Here is a 20,264-nt window from a genome sequence, read left to right on the forward strand (position 1 = left end):
TTGGCAAATTGCATGGGTTTTGGAGGATGTATGTGCCTTGTAAATCCTGTCAATTGTTCAAATCATCATAGTTTGCCATACTGCACTGCTTTGATAACGTGTCATACTATAATACAGAAACCCATTCAATACACAAAATAAGGTGGTGTGGCACATATGACAAATATTCATTAGTGAAAAGCCACTTCAACTAACCAAAGTTTATCTAGAACGTGTTTACTCTCTACTGCCTTTTATACCTCTTCTGGCAATGTATACTGGTTAATACACAAGTTATATATACAGTACATTGCTAATGTATCATATACCACAATCCATTCCTCCTATTTAATGTGATAGTGCATTTATTGCAAAGAAATGCAGCAACATGACATTATAAAGCATTATTACGACTCTACCAATACATACAATGATATCATTAGACAATATTATTCACCAATATTGTCTAGTACACACAGAAAACATATAATGAGTGCAATAACCAATAATCTGTAAGGTGTTCCTTCAACTCCCTATTTGTCAAGACCCATCCCATGGTCCTAATGTTGGTCCTAATATATACAGGTATTATTAGGCACTAACCCCAACATGTTTCATTCCCAAGAAAATAACCAAGGATGGGGGAACCTCTTCAGGTGTCATGTCATCGGATTATCTTAATTGCACATTTCTATTGTAATACACAAGTAAATGATGTTTAGAGGTCACCTCCTTCTTAATAACACAACATATGGGCAATAGGTCCAACAAGACTATTCTCCTCTTGATTCCATGTTCAGTACTTCACACCAAAATCCAGATTAACTTCAAGATATCTTACAGTTTCCTCATGAGATAACAATTTGCAGTCAAAGCCAAGCATATCTCATATCCATGTCCATTTACAAACCAACAACTATTTGACTTTGCTGTCAGGTACAAATCTCCTTAATTGGGAACGCATACACATGGCATTGTCGCTCAAGTAGGCCGTCCATTGTGGTTCTTCCACTAGTCGAATGACCACCGGCAAACCATCTCAGGGCACACCACGGATTTCAGAAGCCCAAGGCTCATCTAACACATATTACTGCATCAGCAGCACCGGCTCGTAAGTATGAGAACCGTTGCAATGAATAAGATGACAATATTCTAGCCTTATGCCCTTTTTGCCATCACTACTCATTAAGACACTGCAATCTATCATTAGTGATTAAAGAGTGAGAGTGATTTAGCAATTTCATTTACATCCAACAGCACAACTACAACCACCATAGGCCAGTCATTAGGGATTTCCCTAAAGAATATGTATGAGAAAGAGCAGTCAATGAATTTCAAAGGAAGGCTTTTCATTATTCTGAAAATACTTTATTTTCCTCTTCGGTGGATTAATACATACAGAAGGTTACAATGGGAGGCTGAAACATGCTTACATTTCAGGGGCACTGATGGCACCATGCTTGGCTGTCCTAACAGGATGACTCTTGACCTTGCTCTACAGCTGAAGGTCACTGGTTCGGTTAGCTTTGGGGCATCTCAATTTATGGCTGGTCCCATTTTCCACTACTCTGGTTGCTTCACCAAACTTGTCTAATAAAGAGGAGGGAGATATAGCATTTGAAACTCCAAGTTGGTTACTTTGGCATATGAGTATGAGCAGCAAGACTCCGTATCACTCTGTGGAGTATGAAGGCTGGTGATCCAAGGTACAAAGCAGGATGTTTTGTCAGACTGTCTTGAAGGAGTTCCTCATGTTCTTCAGCAGCATTCGCAACATTGTCCTTAGGTCATCTCCCTCTTCCCAAGTATACCTAACTGAAGCAAGTTATCATTATTTAATTGGTAATTTAGGGCAAGAAATAGACCTACTAGGCAGGACTGGTCCTTGCTCATCCAGTTTCAGGGACACTCAGCGACGTGAGTTATGTTATGTTATGTTAAAGGTATTTATATAGCGCACCGTCACCAACGGAATTGGTCCCCAGGCGCTCTGGCGGATCTGTAAACAGGAAGGAGGGTGAGCAGGGTTAGTCGGGAGGAGGGGAGTAGGAGAGGGAAAAGTGGTGTGCTATTGGCAGCTTCAGCTCGGTATACACCGAGTGCTGGGCTTTGGTGCAAGTATCGGATCGGGCGAGAACTTGTGTGCTGTGGGTGCTGTTTATGTGTTTCTGCTGTGGTGTGGTAAAGTGCGTGCGGATTGCTGGGAGAGAAATGGTTGTGTGACTTTTGTGTGAGTTAAGTATTCAGAAAGTCGAGGGTTCGGTTAGTACGGTAAGTATCCTGATGCGAGGTTTGATGTCAGGTACTTCTGGCCCCGTTGGGGCTGTATTCCTGTGGGTGGGGTTGTTGCTGGTTCCTTATGGGTCGTCTCGCTGTGGTGGTGCTGCGCTGATCCAGCTTTATCGTAGTGAGTATTGCATGGAGTGCCTACCATCTCCTTCCATTTAGCAATAGGTGTGTCTGAACCTTTCCTTCGGGTGTGGAACTGGGTTGGTACTATCTATTCTCTTGTTGTCTAATTTGACCCTGGTCGGTTGAGGCTTTGAATGGTTCAGGGTCAGAGTGCTGTTGATGGGGTGTCCTAGTGTATCTGTCTAGCTGAGCCTGTGTATTCAGTCGCTAGTTTGCTTCTGTCAAGACTATCGTTATGGCCATATGTAGACACATCTTGGTGCTGACATGCTTTCACATTACTATATCCAGCAGCAGAACATCACCACTGGATTTTAGAAGGGCAACCTCCAGACTTAAACTGGGTGTATAGTGATGCAACTCTCACCAACCAGGGGTTCCATTCAGCTAGCTAAGCACAGTTACCCACCTTGGGAAAGCAGAGGTACCTCATGAAACCCCTGTCCTGAGGGACCTTAGGTTGTCAATAGTGCATAGCACAAATCTGTCACTGAGCTCTGGGCGTCAGTTCTTGAAAGACAAAAGTAAGAAAGTAATTTTTTAACAAGACAGAATTCAAGGGAAATGTGTGACTGTCATAAATTAGCAGTTTTGGATTTTTAGTATCACTCTATAAGGTGTACTAGCAACCCATTAATACATGTTTTAAGAATATGCATCAAAACTGTTACAGCCATTTAGTAATGAGTACTTAGTTACTTATTATTTCATAACATCTGCATAGCTATCGGGTCCTGGGTCATTCTGTACAGAATGAGTGTTTAATCTTTGATTCACTTGTTTTTAAGAATGAATCCTACATGATTGCATTAAGGTCAACTTGGAGGAGTCCTAACCCATCTTCTTTCTTCTTTCATTATAGATAGATATGTAAAATAATCATTTGGTGTCACTGGCACATTTCAGAGTTGAGAAATGTAAACATTTTAACACAGGAACAATAGGGGTATTATCAGTTTTCAGTACCTAGAACTAAGTTTGTTTCCCTCTTAGCACTGGTGATGCACTCATTCTGTATAGAATGACCCCATGACCAGTCATGATGTGCATGGTACACACCAATGAGTTAATCAAGTGTTGTTACACCTATAATAAGAGACTCATTACCTCATGGTAATTACAATATTGCTACATATTAATTAAATGTTCATTAATGCATTTGTGTATTGGCTACAGCTGTAGTCCAATAATAAACTAAGTCTTCAAGCCATTTGTGTCCCTTGTTGGATATGTTTAATTGCTCCTAACCTGTTATCCATATCTGTAAACAAATGTTTATGTGGTTAGCAAATAATGCCCACACAATATTTGACCAAAGGATGGCTTGTGTGCATTTGCCTTCATCCATACAATAATCATATTAAGTACTGTGCAAAGATCATATTGATTTTCACTGCATGTATCTAACAGATGTATTTTTTAATTAATATTACAACATTAAATAAGAGCAAAAAACATACTGAGATCAGTATCTGGATAGGGTAAGGGTCTGCATAGTTCCCTGAGCTATGGGGAACCTGGGATGTAGGTACATAAAGTGATATGCAACCCTCTGCAACAGTGCCTTTGGCTGTGGACATGCATGCTAGAGCATTAGTGTCAGGTGGAATCTGCTGAGGCTTCCAGTATTCCCAAATGTCCTTAGTCCACATTAGGTAGCTATGATTGAGCAGTTCAAGCACACTTCTCCATAGGGATGTGTGCTGAGATCAATCCAGAATAACATGTGATTGGTTAAAAAAAAGGAATGTCCAGACAAGGGTAATATTCTGCATGTACGTTATATACTGCCACAGTTAAGGCATTTTCTATATAGTGTGCTTGATTGTGGAAGTGTCTGTTGAGATAATTGGGCTCTGGTAGCCATGGCTCACTAGAATGTGATGGAAAAATTTTACCCAACTGGGCCAGAATGAGTAGGTTGCAGACTGTTGAGTCCTACCATGTCTCAGGGCAGTTTTTACTTGTACCAGAACAGCTATTTCGAGTGGGGAATTAAGCTTGTGTGTGGGATAATGACCCACATGCTGGGTTTGTGCAGATGTCAAACATAGGACAATGTTAGTTTATGGGGAATTCACAGTCTGAAATTATTGTCCAGTTATGATGATTCGTGACAGTTTCGGGTCTTCTGGAGATTTTTGATTAGAGGGCAACTGCTTTAGTTTATTGGGATTCTGGTGGCAGTTCTGGTGTCACTGATCATCTCAAAATGGTGAATGGAGATGAGGGGGCAGCAAAGAAGGTCAAAGAAAGGAAGAAATATGTCTACAGCTGCTGAGATTTTAGGCCAGTCCAGCCAAGAGAGAAGTCAGTTCTCGAGGTGTCACAGTACAATGCCCCAGCAATGGCAGCCGGTAAACAGATGAACCTGTCACATTTTTAATCCTGATGAGTGTTAATCCCATACCTAATGGCCTGTCAGTTTGCCAGTACCCTCTTTCTTTTGTTCTTTTTTTTAAAACTCCTATTTATAGATTGAACAATTTGTCACATAAAGAAAACCAAAACAAACAGAACATCTATAATATAATTTACTATCAGGGATAAAACCCACCAGCAACAACAAAATATGCTAGCTCAACTTGCGGTAGGAAGCATATTTTCCTCACAAATCCTCTCTAAAACTCCTTGTCAGAGAACCCCCAAACTGCTTGTAAACACAACTTTTAAATCTGATTATGCTGAGCTAATATACTATGAAATGCAGCATTTACCATTAGTACTAAAACATTTGTCTCAGATCACCACTTTGTGCCCTTTGAGGTGACTATGCCAGGAGCTCCCGCTCGAATTGACTCTAATCCATGTATAATGAGAACGTTTGGAATATAAAAAAGATGACTCCATTGCCAATGGCTCCTGTAGTGGCCCCCGTACTCACCAAAAGAACTACTAGGTCCAATGTTCAGACGATCATGGCTTACATTCAACACGCATCGGGTGATGCAGTGAATACACTTGCCCCATACAAAATAAAAATATTGAATCAGAAACATGTAAAAATATGTGGTTTAATGATAGTATAACTGAACAAAGACAAATAAAGAGGCAAGCAGAAAGATCAAGGCGGAAGACCGCAGTTAGGGATTATAAGCAAGCTACCTTCAATGAAAAACAGTACTCAAATAGTCAAATAATTGTGAATGACAAATCCTGCTCCAAGTAGCTCTTCACAATCTTGAAAGAGTTGGAAGGCAGGGGTACGTTGAATTCTTTGCCCCAATACAGACACTTGGTGTCAAAAGGTACAAGACAAACCAATGATTAAGTAACAAAGCATAAACAAGCAATAGAATCATTGAGAATATTGTTTAATGCAGGTAATGGGGAAACATCTGAGACTCCTGAAAATGTATGCAGGGTAATTGATGGCCCCAACGTTTCTTTCCGTCACGTCTCAGCAGAAGAGATATGAACCATCATCATTAACCTAAAGCCTACATCATGCGTTAGTGATACCTGTCCGGCTCAGATACGAAAGGATTGTCTGGACCTTCTGCTTCCCTCCATCATGCAGATGGTCAACTCTTCCTTCCAGGAATCATGTGTGCCGAGTCATTGAGAGAAGCTTGGATTACGCCTTTACTTAAAAAGGAACAACTGGACCCAAGGATGGCAAATAATTACAGACCAATTGCTAATGTGCCATTCCTCATGAAGATTCCAGATAGAGTGGCATATATACAGTTTCAGGAATTATATTGAACCCCTCAATATAATGGAGTATTGGCATCTGGCTTCAGTGCTTGCCATAGCACTGAGACGGCTTTTCTCGACTGTAAAGCAAATATCAAGAAGATTACTGCTGATGGGCACACAGCACTGTTCCTCCTTTTAAACTTATCGTCTGTGTTCAATCTTTTCGATCGCTCTCTTTTGGTCAATAGATTGAGAGAGGTAGCAAACTGCACGGGAAACTCAGTGGCCTGGCTTAAGTGTTTCATGGGTCTCAGGACATTGTGAGTAGTTCAGTTATGTTGGAATGTGGCCTCCCCCAGTAATCCTGTCTTTATCTGACACTCTTCAACATATATATATATATACATAAGGTCTCTTTTTTGACCATCTTGATAAGTTTTACGTCATTTCAAAGCAGTAAATAACCTGGGATGCACCATGAACGCTGATCTGATACGTTCACACCACATGAACTATGTGTATCAATCTTGCTAGCTACTGTATTCTCAGATGCATCTTTCTTTACCTCTCCTATCATCACAGAGTCATTCATGGCTATCGGCCTCTCCTGTCTAGACTATGCCAATTCCCTTTACCTGTGCACCCCTGCATATCAACTCAGAAATCTCCAATGCTTTCAAAAAACCACAGCCAGGCTCCTTCTGACCCTTCGCCCCAGAGAGCAAATCACACCTGCCCTCTGTGTCCTCTAAGCCCACTGGCTCCCTGTGGGGGGGACGGGCCGCTTTCAAACCCATATGCATCACCCATCGTGCCCTCAACAAGAGAGGCCCAGAATAACTTCAACAGAAGCTCATCTGTTACCAACCCAATCGAAAGCTATGATCAGGCACCACACTCCTCCTTGTGATCCCCCTCTTCAAATTGACAAGGATAGGGGGATCCTCCTTCTACATTAAAGCCCCATCAATCTAGAACAATGTTCCTCTCAGCATCCACCGCATGGAGAATCACCAGGCCTTCTGGAGGGCCCTCAAAACATGATGTTTCCCCCCTGCATCCTGACGAACCCATGCCTCTTTTTGCACTAATGAACCACCTCACACGTAGGTCGGGGCAGCAATTAACCTGACGGGCAGAGAATAAACTCCAGCACACCACAGAACAGAATCCACGCCATTTCTGGAAAACCAATAAACCTTCCAGATCACACAGGTACATATCACACTCCATGCTTATGGAATATAGCTGAAGGCATGACCACCAACCCACACGCATCTGCTATCATAACTACTTGAGACACATCGCACAACACTTCTGCCATAAGAATGCCGCTATCCCTCACAACACAAAATCAGTCTGGCTTGACACATAATGAGCTCTTGCACTTGGATCCTCTCCCGACTATCTCACAGCACCTATCCACATGCCAACTCGACGTGGGTTGCTAACAGGGACTTGGCCACCCCCTAACTACTTTTGTATTGTCTAAAACGCACACTCACATTCTAAACTCCTCCAACGCATTTCCCATACCTTGGACTTCGGTCTCTTGAGGGCATTCATCTACATCACTTTGAGGCCATATCAATGTGAAAAGGTGCTAACAATTGAAAAATTACAGTACATTACTTAAACCAAGTGGCTCAATGTACTCTTAATTATTACACCTGTGGCACAGTTACAGCTTTAATTAAGCCAGTAACTCTCGGAAGACTGCTCAGTAATAACTCGGGCAAGCCCCAGACATCACAAAGTTGTATGCTACTGTTTGATAGAGATAGCTCAAACAGATCCCTGGAGGGTGAAGTTTGGCAGTAGAGGTGCAGATAGTGGGTGAAATGGTCCTAGTGATTAGCATGGCCATTGGGAGTCTATGGGTGGGTAAATCATCATGCACCACTCACTGGCTGTTTGTTCCTCCTCTCATCCCATCTACCCTATATGTATTCCAAGGCAATTCATTTGGCTTATAGGTGGTGCTCGGCTGCCATCGAATAGCCAAAACTAAAAATATTGGGAAATACATGTCATAATAGTTTGTTTGACTAGCAATATTGCAATGTGTGTCTGAACCAACACCATGGTTTACTATTACCCCTCTTTACTTTATCTCAAATTGACATTAACATTATGGCTATTCAACAAATCATGATTACATTTGTTTAAAAAGAAGGAGGTCATTTTGTGTTTAACAGAAACTCTAAACTGCATTGAGGGAACTGGAAATATGTGTATTATAAGAGTGCTTGCCACACAAAAGTAATATATCCACACACACCCGGGCGGATCCAGGTGCACATGCATTCCACATGAGTTTAAATGGCTCACACATGTATGCATGGGGGGAGGCAGTACCATGGATTCCTTTGGAATTGCCAGCTTTTAGCTGGTGCTAAATGCTTGCGGATTGTATTCGAATCGTACAGATTAACGCTCACATCAATATCAAATGCATGCCTCTGGGAAGCAGAGTATTGGGTAGGCACAAATGGTAATTTCTTTCCATGGCTCAGCTCTGCCTGCCAAAAAAAGAGGAACGCTCGCAAGGTGTTGCAACAGGTGCAAAACCAGGTCACCGTGGGGCTGGTACGCTGTGCAAGTTACGTTTCTTATAAGACACGTTTCTGCAACCCACAGCCTCCCGACCTATTCTTCCCAAGGCAAAGTCAGCTCTCCATTCTTCTCAGATCGATATAATCTATACATTTAAATCACGTACTAAGCATACTAGTCATACCACTTCTCGAGTCATGTGATACAGTGCACACGCTGTCATTAAGCGCTATATACAAGACGGCCTTCCTTGCATAGCCATACATTGACATGACTTACCGGAGCAGTTGGACACAATCACGGCATGCGCTTTACTCTTCACCCAGATGGTCCGGATAACGATGAAGTAGATGACACTGCCGGGCAAAAGAAGAGAACGTAATAGATTAAAGTGGGAGAAGAGGGGTTCGACGTGAAGTGTTGGTTACATAATTCTGTGAACAGTGCAAGACAGTGCTCAGAAAATAAAGATAGGCGAGGGTACTTGCTATACAGTAACCCATTCTCCACTACCCGATTCACATGACTTGGCAAGAATTTTTAGTCTGGTAGATACAACATTATATGTATGTGCAAGCATTTCTCTCAACCAGAATTTTGTGCCATGTCAATAGCACAACATTTCATATTAACCAAACATTGATATTGATATGTTCAGTTTCACATAATATTGGTAACATATCTTTAGTGTCAGTGTGAAGATTTCGTTAGCAACATTAGAATGAGGCATAGGGATATAGTCTTGGATAATGGTATTGCATAGCTCTAAACAGTGGCAGGCATCACATGCATTCAGCTAGACAGTCAATCAGCTTAACTATAACTTTTGGTTATGGGATTGGGTCATTTTAAGGTAGTATATCATATCTGCCAGTTATTTTCTTCCATGGTACTCAATTAAGAAATGTGTATACATGACTCATAGTGTATTTAGATAGAGAATATAGTGAGTGTTCGTTTTTGGCTCAAAGGTGCAGCCAGAACTGATGCTACGGGGTGTTAGGGAGGGGTGAACAGAGTAACAAGCTCAAATGCATTCATGTTGATCCATGCCTTCCTTCTCTACACTTGTTGGCTGCTAATATGTTGGAAACACGTACATGTCACTTCCTCATGAGTTCTGTGCTTGATGAAATTAGCCTCACACTTCTTGCAAGTGCCAGCAGATGTGTTTTCTCGTATTATGTTTTCATTGGGAATGACTTGCTTGTAAGTTGAAATGTATCATGGCTTGCTTCCTAACTAGCCTCCCCTTTTGTAATTGGTGAAAGTGTACTTTCAACTAAGAACATCGTTTTTAATGGCATTGGAAAGTATTGGTATCTATCGAGTAGTGCATATGTAACCCATTCATTAATAAGAGGAAAAACGGTTTTGGAAACAAAGTAGGGTGTACGGTCTTGCACCAGGCATGGACAAACACAGAGCAGATGGATATCTGTCTTTCTATATTGCAAATGTAAAGCACTGGATGTATTTGTTTAATGCATTGTTCATTTAAAAGTACATATACATTTAGAGACTAGGCAGAGTGGATGACAGAGTTCAAGACCAGGTACTGGACAGGTTGCATGGGTAACAACACAGTGATTAGAACGTGGAATCAGATGGACACGCTCAAAGGTTTTCTCCAATGTCTGACAAAATAGCTTCCTTTTTCATGCCAACGAAATGAGGATTCATCCTAAACACATGGGGGCTGATTCATGGAATTATTTGCGGCGAAAAACAGGGATTTGTGTGCCATTCTGCCCGCAAATCCCCATTTGTTTTTCGGCGCAAATAATGCCATGAATCAGCCCCATGGTCATGATGCAATATATATATAGAGATAAGAGAGAGAGAGAGAGAGAGAGCATCATCCACCTTAGTAGGGATGATAAATGACTACCTCTCGAAAAATGTTAACAAATTACACTTTTTATTATCCCATTTAGCGAATCTGAGCGGGAGGAGAGGATAGCTGGTGGGGGGTGGAGGTCACAGCGTGAGCTGCATTTTCTTTGAAGATTGGACTCTAACCCTAAAGCTAAACAAGCAAAATACATTAGCAGCACTTAGATTTGGCATCTGCAGGAGCAAGGTGAAACCCCATAATATATGCCTTAATGGCATGATCAAATGAAACATGCACAAATGTTGGAAAAGTAAACTACTGTCACGGTTTATTACACGGCACACTTCAGCCAGGGAACTCCTTCGCCTACAATGAATGTGAAGCACAATAAAACACATTTTTATTTTTAATATACTGCAGATTTTACAATCTAAGGGTAATACCCTGTAATTATCCCTGCCGCTAGGATTGGACTGTTACCATCTCTCTCTCCACCCCTCATCAGGATTGGATCAGGGATTTTGGAGCACCACCTGTCTTTCCCCTTTATTACCCTGCTTTGTTCTTGGCTCAACTTTTTGGCAAAAACTAGTTATGTATCATAACTTCATAATTGTACTGACAACTGCCATATGCAACATATATTCTGTTTGAGTTGGTCATGTAGCCATGTGCCACCTTTTAGTCATTTTCATAAAATGTACAACAGTTATGAATATGTAATTTCCACCTTTTCATCAAATCACATAATTGTCACACATTCAGATCAGCTATAAACCTCATATAACTGGCCATTACAAATCCCAAGTCCCATGTAGATGCAATTTATATCCTTAAAACCGCCTGGAAATTACATAAGGAAATGATATAAAATAACATTAATCGTCAATCTAATGACTGCGCAAAAAGCCTAAAATGAAATAGTTTTTTATTATTAATTGGCAGTGTCTTTGTTCAGCATATGGGAGTCCCACTTCATCTCCCACAGCCATCTGTTCCCCAGGGTCAGCCTGTTATCAGAGGGTTTTCATGAGTCTCTTTGAAATTGACAGTTTGTTCTTTGAATTGAGTGCAACAGACACTCACACTTTTTCGTCTTGCTTAAGCCAAGGATTGCCTTCTTTGAAATCCCTGCATTCCTGCCATCATGTCTGCAGAACAGGGAATTATGATGCCCTCAACAGCATCACATTTCATTGCAGGCTTGTTTAGAGGATAGGTGGGATATCCAGCCGGATGTGGGGCTTGTCATAGAGAGGTTCCTGTCTCAGCCAAAACAGGTTTTTCCTGAGGTAGTGTCCTTTCACAGGTTACAGGAGTTTTGTGAGTGAAACCTAATATACATTTGCTTTGGTCACCCACACACATCATGTTTCCCTGACATTTTCTGTGTGAGCAGTGATATCTTTTTCCATTGTGGCTTTTTAAAGCTGTTTTTATTTGCAAAACATGTGCAGGCCGTTTTTGCTTTTAATGTTTAAAATCCTGTCTTGCAGGTCATAGGATTCTTCAATGCCTCCTTCTTGGGTGTATTTGCATTGCTGCTTGTCCATAGATGATGATAGGTGGCCCCTTTCCACAAGGTTCTTTAATTTGACATGAACTGAAGAAAAAGCCAGGCCATTTTTGTTGCAGTGTTTAAATTCTTGCCACTCATGTGAAATAAAAGCAAAAGCCAGGCCGTTTTTGGTTTCAGTGTTGAACTTCTTGCCATTAATGTGTCAGGGAAAGCAAAGCAGGGACGTTTTTGGTTGCAGTGTTTAAATGCTTGTGAATCATGTGACAGGGAAAGTAAAGCAGGGCTGTTTTTGGTTACAGTTTTTAAATGCTGCTGTTCAGATGAAAGGGACTTCTGTTTGGGGCCTTTAAATGCACCCCACAAATCCCCTCCTGCTTTTCCATGACTCTTTGTTGAGGAAGAGCAGGGCAGAGTGGGGTTTCCTTCAGCCTAATTTTCCTTCATCAGGGAGTGAGCACTCCAGTATCCCCTGTCTCTGGGGTGGGGGTATGGCATAGCACCCCCTTTTCTTCCTTCTTTTGGGAATGGTCTCTCCAGCCTCCCCTTGCAGCTTTGGGTTGGAGGGTCTGGCACGGCACCCCCTTTCTTCCTTCCCATCAGGTCCCTCCTCTCAATTCTGGAATTTAAGGAGGTTAGTCCTCTAAAAGAAGATTTTTTTTAAAAAGTTTCAGTACTTTTTACACACATTTTTACTGGAATATTAACAAAGAATGTACTCAAAAATAACCTACAGTTACAATACCTTCTAGTTTCATATATTTTTTTTGAGTGTGCAATAACACCAAGTAAATTACTCCCTGTTAGATAGATATGATTTTCTTCATCCGGGTTCCAGTTCCTTGCCTGTACTCTTCGTAGACTTCCTGGGCTCTACCCTCATTGGGTTCTTCAATCAGCCACAAGTCCGGCTCGCTTAATTTTTAGGAGGATGGTGAATTGTCGGGCCATGCATGGGATGGTGACCTCTTCTCCAGTTTGAACTTCAACTGCATACAGTAGCAATTGAGTTGGCCCAAATGCCCTTTCAGGATTGCCAAATCCCATGGGGTTATCCCCCAGTCAGGACAAGACTTTGTAATTAATGAGGTTCAAATTAATTGTGAATCGATTGAGAATGTCACTGCCTAATTAGAAGGGAGAGGGGACATTTCGCACGACACAACAATTATGCTCTATGCTTTTATCACCAATGGACATTTTTAGCATGCATCTGCTAGGCAGGCGATGTTGGGAATTGGGAGTTTCCAGGCCCCTTTCCCACTTATAAATCATCTCAATTGTGGGAATGGTCTGATCTTTTGGGAGTGTCCTGAATAAAGCTTTGCTTCGCTGATGAAGCTTTTTCCATTATTCAGGCATACTCTGGCGAGAACATGCCCCCCTCATTAACCTGAATGGGGTGGAACAGCTGTATACCCTTTTTCTGAATCTCATCCAAGCTTTGAGCTGGTTTTTCCTCACTTTTTATCATGTGATTTGGGTTTTCCTCAAATTGTGGATCAGTATGAAATTTCATGGTAGTTCCTTCCATTGTGGAATGCCGCTTAAAAAGGTTTATTTTCAAGAATGGAGAAGAGTTCCCATCACCAGTGTGTTCTCCTACAGCAATTACAGTTGTGTCAGGGACTTGATTGTTCCTAAAGTGGAACTCAATTTTGTCAGACCACTGCTCAACCATGTGGCATGTCCCGTTTAGACTTATATAGTTGGCGCTCTGTTTTAATTTTATTAATTTGCTGAAATGTCTTTTTAGATAGAAGGCTGGCTTGGGATCCTCTGTCCACCAGCGCTGAAAATTCACATTGGCCTTGTACCTTGACGGGGCATACAACCTGCCTTCTTTCTCCTCCAGGGGACAAGGAAATGTGCATTTTGGGCCAGCTCGGCAGTTAATTTCTCTATTTTGAATTCCAACACTGTGGGATCTTGGACAGTTTTCTGTTGTCAGAGTTTGGGAATCTGTAAACAAAATATGGCATTCTGAGATTTGGGGAGTTTGGTAATTCCCTTTTTCCCTTGATTCTGTGCTGTCCCCCTTTTCCTGGAGACAGTCACTTGAACCGGTTTGGGGGTGGATCGCTCTTTTATTTCTGAGTCGTTGGGGTGACATTTTTGGGGTTCAGGGATTTCTGGGTCTTGGTCACTCCCCATTCTTACCCAGCCTAAGTTAGGTTCCTTTGGGTCATGGATTCAGAGTCGTTGGGGTGACATTTTTGGGGTTCAGGGATTTGTTGTTCTAGGTCAGTCCCCATACTTACCCAGTCTAAGTTAGGGTATTTTGGTACCCATTTTTCTTTGGGAGGAATCCCCCGTCCTTGAAAGAGAAGACTTTCTTCCCAGAATCCTCCAGAGTTTCTTCCCAATCAAACTGGAGGACGCTGACTTCCTCCACAAAATGGGTCTTCTTTGTCTCTTGGTTTCTCCTACTTACCCTCTGTTCCCTAGGTTGTAGCTTTTTGGGGGTAGGAGATTTGGGTTCAGGTTCAGAGGTTTCTAGGGACTTTTCACGGGTGAGGAAGGAAGTTTCCTCTAGGGCTTTGCATCCCCCTTCCTCCCGAGCCTCCTCCTCTGGAACCTGTTGGTTGTCGGGGTTCTCTCACCATCATTGTTTCGGGGTGCCAGACCCTTGGATGAAGCTGTTCTGGACAGCCATGCTCATTTGAGGGCCCTGCTGTGCCCTAAACATGGGCTTATTTGCAGTCTTGTTTGTGTTTGTTGTATTTACCACTGCTGTTGGTTGGTCATCATGATTTATTTCATCTGCTTTGATTGTGTGGCATGTATGTAATGCATTTGTTAAGTTCTAGAAATATAAAATTAGATTTGTCAAGAAATGACATTTATCTGCAGGCATTCAATTTTTGTATTTATGTTAGTGAGGTTGAAAGGTATATTGGATTGTATTTTTTGTAATTTTAATGCACTTTAAGGTATGCAGTACTCTTAGGTGTTTAATGTGTTTTGTGAGGTAGTTGAATTGCTGGTGGATTGCAAGTTTATTTTTATGAGTGTATATTATTGTAGCTGTATAGATCTCATCATCACAGTGGACTCTCACTAGATGTTGTACAATTAACTCCTGTGAAAGGTCAACCTATATTCAGAAAATAGTGGCACTGTCGGAGATGGAGCAGCTGGTAAAAATTGGAAAAATGCAGCTGACACTGCTGCAGAAGTTGAGGCTGTTTTCAGTGTTGGTGATGTACTGGTGGATGTAGGTTCTGGAGGAGGTGTTGATTTGTGTGCATGCAATGCATGAACCTCATGAATTTTTATTTTGTGGTGTTTGTGTGATTTCTGATAGGCATCATCCACATCTTTGCAGTGGATTTGCACTAGATATGTTCTCCTTATAGATGTTCCTAGTCTTTGTGATGGGACATTGGAGGGGGGAACATAATTGCCACTTTAAAAAAAATAAGGATTTCAGGTAATCTGGTGTTTGGTGATTAACCTTTCCTATTCCTTAAATGTGGCACCTCCCTTGGCTACCCATTTGAGGCCTCGCCTACACATGACTTGGTATCATGGAAATATCGGTACTGGGTAGGAGGCTGTGAAGTTGGTACTGCTACAGTAGTTGAGGCCAGAGACATTTTCATGGGAGGGCAAAAGGGGCACTTGCCCCGAGCCCCCACCTTGGAGGGGGGCTCCCACAAGACTGCGTGATCTAAAGAAGTAAGGTTCCATTTTTCACCAGACTTAAATAGCACGTCGGGATATTTTATGGCATTCTGCTGAGGTTTTAAACCCATTGCCTGTGTCTTTTGACAAGTACATTCTGCCTTGATCAATTCATCATTTAATACCTTCTGTCTTCAGTGTGCTATACATACTTTGTATGTTCTTTGTATGCACACCTCTGTAGCATTCTTTCCTTCCTGTGTGAATTATGTTGATCATGTGCAATAGCTAAAGCTGAAATGCATATTGATAAATTAAATGACACAATCATTTCGACGTTAGCACATTGTGCTAAGCACTAATCGCAGAGATATGTGTTTATATGCAAGATTAGAATAGCACATTCCAGAAAATCTGGCTGAGCCTTTTCTATGTTTGAAGTTTATAAACATGCCTGCATATGTACCTGGTTTTAGAGCACAGCAGGTGCTATTATCAGCAATGTACCTGCTCCAGAAAGGGGTTGCTATAAAAACTAACACATCATCTGTATGGTGAAGGTCTAGACATTGGTTTGTTCAGATGGGGTGTTGTAAAACCTATGAAATCACCTCCAATGATGAGCATAAACTGTTAACCCAAGAGGTGAATAAGTATCCAAATTCAAGACTGTGGAACAAAAGCTTTCATGCTTGTATCCTGGCTTTGTTAGCAGATGATACAGTGATCCTGGTCAAATCATCTAATATCTCTTACATTGCTGTGCTGTCTTCTGTGAGGTTTGCCTTCGTGCATGCAGTGGTATTGTTTAGCCCATTTATTACTTGATCTTTCTTCTTATGTAGGCCATTTGACTGGAAGGGGTGGTAGACAGAAGAGAGTGGACCAGATGTTGTAGGCCTTGGGCAAGCATATTTGAAGGTCTGCTCGCTCGTTTGACACAAAAAACGTTTTGCTTTTTTGTAAAAGTCAAAGGTTTTTATGCATGTTTATAAATGACAATGTAACAAGCCACTGTTTTTTAAGTATTTAAAGCTTTAAAATAAGAAAGAAAAACCCAGATTAAATGTGTTAAATAACATCGATTGGTATGCCAGTACTTATATACTTCCCTTGGTGATGGAGAGAAATAATCTAGAAAAATTCCCATTTTGCGTAACACCCTTCTATAACATTTTATTTTTAAAAATGGTCTTGTTTGGTAATGTGATTTGTGGACTTTACAAGTCAGTTTTATAAAATTAGATTGTTTTAGTTCATTATAAGAACTGGAAAAGAAAGTGTTCAAATGCAGAAATTGCAGAGTTGGCACACACCCCTTAACCAATGTGGGATCCTGGACATCTCATTTAATCTTGTATTGCCTAACCTCTCAAAATTGCCAGTCCCTAATCCTTTCAGAATTGTCAGCCCTTCAGAGTGATTTCCTTGTCAGGATATGATCTTCATAAAAGCCTCATTCATGGATTCACCATGGTCTTGCTTCCACTAGAACAGTGAGATATATTGAACACCACAGGAACTTGTTCCTTTGACCTCTAATGCAGCACTTTTTGAAAACCATATCTCATTTCTTATCTCAATCTGTCTGGATACAGACACCTTCCTGGTAGCTTCTAATCTGCATCCACTATCCATGCTACGGTATGTGTAGCTTTCTCCTTCCTTCCATTTGGTCTCCCCTATTCACGCTTGAACCCTTTTGCATTCTGTGAGGAAGCTAATGTGAGTTCTCTGTCTATTCTGGGTTACATGTACATTTACATACTGCCCTGCATAAATACTACAGGCAGCATACCTTCCTGGATGTTATTGATAAAAAGTATCCTGTCTCTATACTAGAACAGAAGTAACCTCTCCGTAAACTGCTAATGTTGACGTTCAAATGCTGCTTGTTTATCATTCTGATTAGAGCAAGAATGAAGAAGGTAAGGGTACGTAAAGGGAGTAAACATGCTTATTTTGAATTCTGCAAGGGAGTATATCAACCAACAGGTTGTGATCGCGACAGGGGTCGGAGGTGTGAACAGATATTCTTGATCACTTAATTCCTTCGGTTTGGTGGAGGGGGCCCCAAAGATGTTCATGCCCAGGGCACCAAAAGTGGTTAAAATGGCACTGGTTGAGGCTTCATTTGCAGTTGGTAATGTTGTTGCATTGGTGGATGGAAGTACTGCAGGTGGTGCTGATCTTCGTATATGCAAGGAATGGAACCCATGGATTTTTCTTATGTGAAGTTTGTGTGATTTCCGATAGTCATCATCGACGTCATACCAGTGGACTTGCACTAGATAAGCACATATGCAAACACATGTTTTGGAACAACAGGATTATTTGGGCGGAATAGGGTTTCACAATTGCTGCTTATTTTACTTTCTAGACATAATACATTGTATTGTTTAGCCAAATTGTTTGTATTATTAATGTTAATTACCTATAGAATGACAAAAACCTTGACATTCAAGGAAAAACTTTAGTTGCAGGGACGTTGAGGTGAGCAATACATTGTAACAAAACACCTTGAAGTTCAAGGACAAACCTTTAGTTGCAAGGACATTAGGGTGAGAACTTAATGCAACCCTGGAAATTCAGCTAAAGCCGCCTTAACGTTGTGCCCTCTGTTGTGCAGCCTATGACCACAGTGATGACATCACAGATCATATCACTGATGACGTTACTAATTACATTACAACAGTAACTGGCATTAAGCATGGCCTTCAGCCATGGTTAGTGTGCATGGGCAAATATATTTTAACACATGAATGGATACTAGTCATGGCCTTCAGCTATGGACAGTGGTCACAACCTTCATCCATGTGCACTAACAGGCTACTGTTAGGGAGAATTCTCAAAATGTGCTAATTGCAACTTTGCTGGATTTCTAGGATTTGATTTTTTTTACCTGGGAAGAGTGAGAGCCTTTTTTCCCACTCTTCCATGTATTTTGATGCATGTTTTACTTTTGTGCTCTTTGGTTATGGAGTTTTAAAACAACTCCATAGGCATCATTGTGTTCTGTGTGTCACACAGCACCTTTAGTGCAGTGGCACAGGAATGCCCTTCAGACTTCCCAAGGTTCAAATACCTTCTCTGGGACTGACTACTATCTCCCAGAAGATGTAAAATTAAATTGCTTTACTAGTCTCTTTAAATTTACAGACCCAGCACACACTATCTTCCTATAGAGTGCTGGAGGGGTTGCCAAGCTTCCCCTGAGTCAAAACACTAATGTAACAGTCAAAAGTTACCCTTTCCTACTTTAAATGGCTGGTGGCAGTGGTTTAGATCAAACTACCATGATTTTTCCCGACCCCGAACAACGGTAGCTAAAAATCGGGTCAGCCATGTTTTTCAATATGGCGCCCAGGAACTATCTGTAAAAACAGACTCTGGTCAACTTTTTTCACCATTTCTTTTAGGAAAGCTCGTTCTTGTGTTTGTCTCTGCGTGCCAAACTAGTTTTGGTCCCTTTGTTTGGTGGCCTTTGGTGGGCTTCAGTGCTGAAGCCCTCCTCTGGCGCCAGGGTGTCTGGGGTGGACAGGGTGTGAGGAAGGTGTCCAAAACTCCCTGTGCTTAGTCTCCTAGGAGACCTGAATGCACTCTGGCATGATTAGCCGGCTGGCTGTCCGGCAATGACAGCCAACCTGCTGTGTGAGTGACAGCCAGGCTGGAATGAATGGGGGAAAACTGTTTAAAAGCAGGTCTCTGGGACTTGGAGAGCAGAGTCGACCACTGGAACAAAAGAACTGAAGACGAGCTGAAGGAAGAGGACTGCTACAACTCCTGGACAACCGGTGAAGCCCTGCTGCAGATCCAAATTGCCTGAAACTCCATTGACAGAGAAGCCCCTCAAGGTTAACTTCTTCCCTTGAGTTTGGTGGGAACAACCAACTCGTAAGCCGCCTGGACTCCATCCCCTTGTGGTCGAATTGTCTGCAGAGTGCTGTGGAAAACCGGATAGCCAGTGGGAAGGATACCAGTTTGTGGTCTTTGAGGCACTCACACCTTAAACCGACATTTTGCTAAGCTTGTGGCATCATCCCTGGGCAATGCAGGAACTAACATACTCCTTCTTGTCCCCATGACTGAAGCTCAGGAACAGCCAGATCTGCTCGAACTGCCAGGAACAAACTGCCTCAGCTACAGCTCTTCTTCAAATCAAAGGTACTGTGAAAACGCGGTCCGGAATTCTTTTTGCCCATTGCAAAAGTTTGTGGAACTTTCCCAACTTCGAAGGCTCATCCTTCACTAAACATTTGTCTAACTTTTCACCTAGCCAAATTCTTCTAAACTCTGTGGCAAAGACTTAACCGTTTACTACCGGAACTGTGCTATCCTATGCAAAGACTCTGAACCATTGACTTTGGCCCAGGCCTATGAACTGAATTGCTGGTCGTAGTTTACTGAAACCCTTTGCCCTGCCCATGAAAGTATTTGTGCTGTTGATTCTTATATCCTTGTCTTTTTACCCCGTTTTAAAGTATCTAAAGTGCCATTTTGCTCCCACTTCAGGGGAGCTGAACTTGTTCAGTAACTTATTGGTTGTGTATTTGTAGTGTATTATTGTTGCCCATTACCAGTGGATACAGCTTTCAACCAGATTAGGCACTAGCCATTGACTTAAGCATGCTACTGGCCACTGCCCACAATATTTGGCTATGCCCCCTATATATTCTAACATGTAAATAGGCACTA

At 41.7% G+C, this 20,264-nt stretch overlaps 1 protein-coding gene across 1 annotated transcript in view; it reads right to left on the bottom strand.

Moving 5' to 3' along the window:
• NPSR1 (neuropeptide S receptor 1) overlaps nucleotides 1–20,264 on the bottom strand; it is a 1,079,007-nt gene that overhangs the window by 206,771 nt on the left and 851,972 nt on the right. Inside the window, exon 5 of the mRNA XM_069612302.1 lies at nucleotides 8,869–8,945. Within this exon, the coding sequence (XP_069468403.1) occupies nucleotides 8,869–8,945 (77 nt within the window). The remainder of the gene's footprint in view (nucleotides 1–8,868; nucleotides 8,946–20,264) is intronic.

The sequence above is a fragment of the Ambystoma mexicanum genome, chromosome 5p (assembly GCF_040938575.1).
Source record: "Ambystoma mexicanum isolate Mex_15411 chromosome 5p, UKY_AmexF1_1, whole genome shotgun sequence".
NCBI classification, from domain to species: Eukaryota; Metazoa; Chordata; class Amphibia; order Caudata; family Ambystomatidae; genus Ambystoma; species Ambystoma mexicanum.